Source organism: Hypanus sabinus, unplaced genomic scaffold (assembly GCF_030144855.1).
Source record: "Hypanus sabinus isolate sHypSab1 unplaced genomic scaffold, sHypSab1.hap1 scaffold_520, whole genome shotgun sequence".
NCBI lineage: Eukaryota > Metazoa > Chordata > Chondrichthyes > Myliobatiformes > Dasyatidae > Hypanus > Hypanus sabinus.
Window position 1 is genome coordinate 246463 of NW_026781383.1, and position 5231 is coordinate 251693.

The 5231-nt window shown below is 46.8% G+C and overlaps 1 protein-coding gene across 1 annotated transcript; it reads right to left on the minus strand.

The window, feature by feature from the left end:
* Positions 1-322: 322 nt before the first annotated feature.
* Positions 323-2979, minus strand: LOC132389271 (probable G-protein coupled receptor 139). Its single transcript, XM_059961763.1, has 2 exons — positions 2796-2979; positions 323-1221 (listed from the first exon to the last, which is right to left on the minus strand). Exons 1-2 carry the CDS (start codon positions 2977-2979, stop codon positions 323-325), a joined length of 1083 nt encoding a protein of 360 aa, XP_059817746.1.
* Between the last annotated feature and the right edge of the window lie 2252 nt (positions 2980-5231).

Below are 5231 nucleotides of genomic sequence, written 5' to 3' on the forward strand. Positions count from 1 at the left end.
TATTTTGGCTATCAAGGGTTTGGGAGGTCAATTATATTGGTGCTATTTATAGCTTTTTCTTTCATATATTAATTACCAACAGTCTAATCCCACTCGCTTGACACTACCATGATCATTAAGTATTTACTTTTGAAAAACAATAAAAAGATTGAAAAAGAAAGGATTTTATTTTAGTTGTCAGTCACTATGTTATTAACTGAGTAACATTTTTCTCTCTTGAGTTTATGCCAAGAACATTTTTGGAGCATTTACTTTTTTCAGTTAATTCAATAATCCTCTCCTCACTTCCCCACTCTCCCAGTAGGGACAGCACTACGAGATTTTATTTCTTAATAATTCGGAGGATGGAGTTAACCGGATACTTCACGGCGTTGACAAACTCCTGCCGGAACTTCGATTGAGTCACCCCATAAATGAAAGTGTTGGTGCACAGACTGAAGTTCTGTAGCATATATCCGACATGTGCAAAGATGAACTCGGAATTGTTGTACTGGCTGGGAGTTGTTCCGGCGATGTTGTAATATAAGAAGTCAAGGACAGTTGTTAACCACAGAAGGATAAAGCTGCCAGATATAGTAAACAGTAAGATCATCGACCTCCTCCTGCTCTCCATCTCCGGGTCACTTTGATTCTGCCCTTTGCTCTGACCCCTCAGGGCCTTCCGCACACGACTGGCCAGTAAAATGTGTCTGACCGTCAGAACATTGAACAGCAAAATAAAAGCGAGAGGCAGCAGGGGGGTCACAACCTTATCAAGCATCCTGAACCCCACCCACAGCGGGTCGGTGTAATAAACCCGCTTCCGTTTACAGAACCACGGTACTTTATCAATGATAAATTTGGGTTCGGAAGAGAAATAGAAGGGGACGTTTTTCAGACACAGCAGGACGCCGGTTATCGCCAGAACCGCCGCCGCAGTTTTCAAGGTGCAGTATTTTGTTTTCAGCTTCTGGCAACAAATGAGGACAAAGCGGTCGAAGCTGAATGCGACGGTGAACCAGACGGAACAGTCCCTGGCCGCGCACATCAGGAAAAAGTTAATGTTACAGGTGGGATACCTGTCCAGGTATGATCCGGGAAAGTAATAGCTGATTCGCATGAGTATGACGGCGGTGACGACAGCCAGCATGTCCGCTGCTGCCATGACAACCAAGTAGCGAGTGGTGCAGCTGGAGAGGCCGCACTTTCCCCGGGACAGGATCGCGATCGCCACCAAATTCACTGTGAAGAATAAAAGAGAATGGATTATTTAATAAACTCCGCCGACTGTTCGGAACCCCGGGTGACTTCGTCAGTGAGAGACCCTACTCACCCGGTGCACATTGCCACCCCTTGTTTTAATCAACTGGTTATCTGCTCTGACGAAGTGTTATCTGGTCCTGACGAAGGGTCTCGGCCCGAAACATCGACAGCGCCTCTCCCTATAGGTGCTGCCTGGCCTGCTGCGTTTCGCCAGCATTTTTTCTGTGTTGTCTGAATTTCCAGCATCTGAAGATTTCCTCGTGGTTATCTGCTCTGCCTCTTGACACCAGACTGAGTTCTGTTTCTCAAGCCCTGCTTACACATAACCGGGTCCTATAATTCTTGTCCCTATAAAACACCGTTTTCACTGGAGCAATTATGTTACTGTGTAAGCAGAATATACGAATGGAGACCGCTTCAGAGATGGCTGACCGGCACCGACAGACGGCCCTGATACAGGCAACAACATGTCTGCTACCCGACCGTGAGTCCGATCGAGAACGTGGAAACTGTCATTTTTAGAATAATAATTTCATTGTTACTCTCAATTGAAAGAAAGGAATGAACAGTGAATATTACTCACAATATCTTAACAAAACACTGTTGCTGATCCTACGATGGGACGCAAAGATGCAAATTCAGAAATCAGAGGGGCCACGGGCCTTCGGTGCAGGATCCGGTAATGGTGAACTTATCGATGCTAGGATTCATTTCGAGAGGACCAGAATATAAACTCAAGTATGTACTGCTGAGGTTTATAAGGCGTCAGTCACACCGCGTTCAGAGCTGTTTTGGGACGAAAGAACGCGATGGCATTGGAGAGTGTCCGGAGGAGTTTCACGGGAATGATCCGGGTAATGACAAGTTTAACGTATCAGGATCGGGTGATGGATGCGGGTCTTTACTCGCTGGAGTTTAAAATAATGCGGAGGGGGGGGGAGGATCTTACTGAAAACGGTCAAATATTGAACGTTTATATAGAGTGGATGTGTAGAGGGTGTCGTCTGTAGTGGTGGAGCCTGGGACCAGAGTGCATGGACTCAGAATAGAGAGAAGTCTCTTTAGAATGAAGACGGTGGGAGAAATGGTTTTCCAGAGGGTGGTGAATCTGTGGAATTTTCTGCCACATACGGCTGTGGAGACCAAGTTATTTGGGATATTTAAAGTGTTATGTAAAGGCGTGAAATGTTACGGGCTGAAGTCTGGAGAATGGGGTTGAGAGGGATCATCAGTTAGTCATAATTAACTATCCGAGCAGACTCAAAGGACCGAGAGGCGCCGTTTTGAATCGATGTCTTACGGTCTACCGTTTGCCGCTCGTCATTGAATTAGGTATTGAGCGTGGAGTTTGTCACCTTACACAATAGAATTCAAGTTTAGTCTCATTTGAAAGAATGCAATAAACAGCAAATGCTGTTCGGAATATCTGAACAGAATAATGCCGCTGATAATATGATGGGACATGGGATTAACCGCTGGATCAACGGGCAAGAATTCCAGGTACAAAACGGAGCAAATTACTGGCTGACAACACATCATTTCCAGTCGCTTACCGGGTAAGCCAATGATGGCAATGATCAAATAGCAGATCCTTCGGGCGCTGTTAAATGTTTCCAACATTTTCGGCCCGCACGCTGTTGGCGGCCTTTCTGATTGAAGCTCCGGATCCGCATTCCGTCCGGGAGCATCACAGTTATAAACCCTGAGATCTCCTCTGGGAATCTTCAATTGCGACATCGTTCAATACCGACAAATTTAGCATTGAGAAATAAAGATGACGACAGCAGCGTGGCATCTTCATTGTGTTGCAATACAATTATTTCACCATTACAAATGAGACACCAGCAAACATGCGGCCGTTAACAATGAAGCATAACTTGATAGGAAATATTGTAATTCAACAATGGGATCATTTGTGCTAAGCCAGCCCAGTCATTGGATTTAAAGTGTGATATTGCTTGATCAGGTCCTATTGGGTTCGGGTCATTGATTGATGGAGAGTTGCAGCAGAGAAACAAACCCTGCGTCCACCGAGTCAGTTCCAGTGACTATCCGCCCATTTACATCACTCCTATAGCCGTCCCGTTTTATTTTCCCCTCGTTCTCATCAACGAGTCCCGCAGAACATCTTGCCGTTTGCCTGCATGCCACCTGCAATTTCAACGTTCAAAGTACATTTGTCACAAAGCATGTATGCAGTATTCAACACCGGGATCAAAGTTCAAAGTAGGTTTATTATGAAAGTATGTCTGTAGCATACAGCCTGAGATTTGTATTCCCGCTGGTAGTCACGAAACAAAGAAACACCATGGAACCCATTCCAAAAAGCATCAAACACACCACACGCAAAAAGAACAAGCCGTCCAAAAGGTAAAGGTAAAGGTCACTGACAGGGAACGTTCAGTTCGGTTCACGTCATCAGCGCCGTGTCGTTTGATGACCTCAGGCCGCAGATCCTTCCGGCCCGATCAACATCGCACAATAAAACAACAAATAAAGGCGCAACCAGAAACGAGGAACACTTTGATGTAGTGGGGAAGGGTCGATTGATTTTAGAGTAGGTTACATGGTCGGCCAAGACTGTGGGCTGAACGGCCTGTACTCTGCTGTAATGTTCTATGTTCTCACAAAATGCCCTTGTCTTAGACGAATCAAAATTGAATCACCTTTCAGGGTTACAAGGCAAATGGAAATCCTTGTGTATCCGGATTTAACCGAATATTTCAAGATGTTGAACTTCATCGACCACACAGAAGCATCCTGTTTCTGAACAATGTTTATTTCATTATTACCGTTAATACCGCCAAACTAAAAGCACACGGGCATAGTTGGCCAACAGTAGCTTCAAAGTCATGATGAAGGCGTTTCATCAGTCAAAGTATTAAATATTAACGTTAGGACGTTATATTGCGGTTACACGCTGAGATCGCATTGGAACATTGTGTAGGGTTGTTGCTACCCCATTTTCTACAGGCAGCGTGGTCACCAGGAAAGGAACGTCAGTCGTCAATGACCCACAGCACCCAGACCATGTACTTTCCCCGATAACGTCATCAGGACCCACGCCACCCAGACCATGTACTTTTCCCGTTACCGTCATCAGGACGCACACGACCCAGATTATGTAATTTCCCCAATAGCGTCATCAGGATCCCCACCACACAGACAATGTACTTTTCCCGTTTCCCCATCAGGATCGCCACCACACAGACCATGTACCTTTCCCGTTTCCGCATCAGGATCCCCACCACACAGACCATGTACCTTTCCCGTTTCCCAATCAGGATCCCCACCACACAGACTATGTACCTTTCCCGTTTCCCCATTAGGATCCCCACCACACAGACCATGTACCTTTCCCGTTTCCCCATCAGGATCCCCACCACACAGACCATGTAACTTTCCCGTTTCCCCATCAGGATCCCCACCACCTAGACAATGTACCTTTCCCGTTTCCGCATTAGGATCCCCACCACACAGACCATGTACCTTTCCCGTTTCCCCATCAGGATCCCCACCACACAGACCATGTACCTTTCCCGTTTCCCCGTCAGGATCCCCACCACACAGACCATGTACCTTTCCCGTTTCCCCATCAGGATCCCCACCAAACAGACCATGTACCTTTCCCGTTTCCCCATCAGGATCACCACCACACAGACCATGTACCTTTCCCGTTTCCCCGTCAGGATCCCCACCACACAGACCATGTACCTTTCCGGTTTCCCCATCAGGATCCCCACCACACAGACCATGTACCTTTCCCGTTTCCCAATCAGGATCCCCACCACCTAGACAATGAACCTTTCCCGTTTCCCCATTAGGATCCCCACCACACAGACCATGTACCTTTCCCGTTTCCCCATCAGGATCCCCAACACACAGACCATGTACCTTTCCCGTTTCCCCGTCAGGATCCCCACCACACAGACCATGTACCTTTCCCGTTTCCCCATCAGGATCCCCACCACACAGACCATGGACCTTTC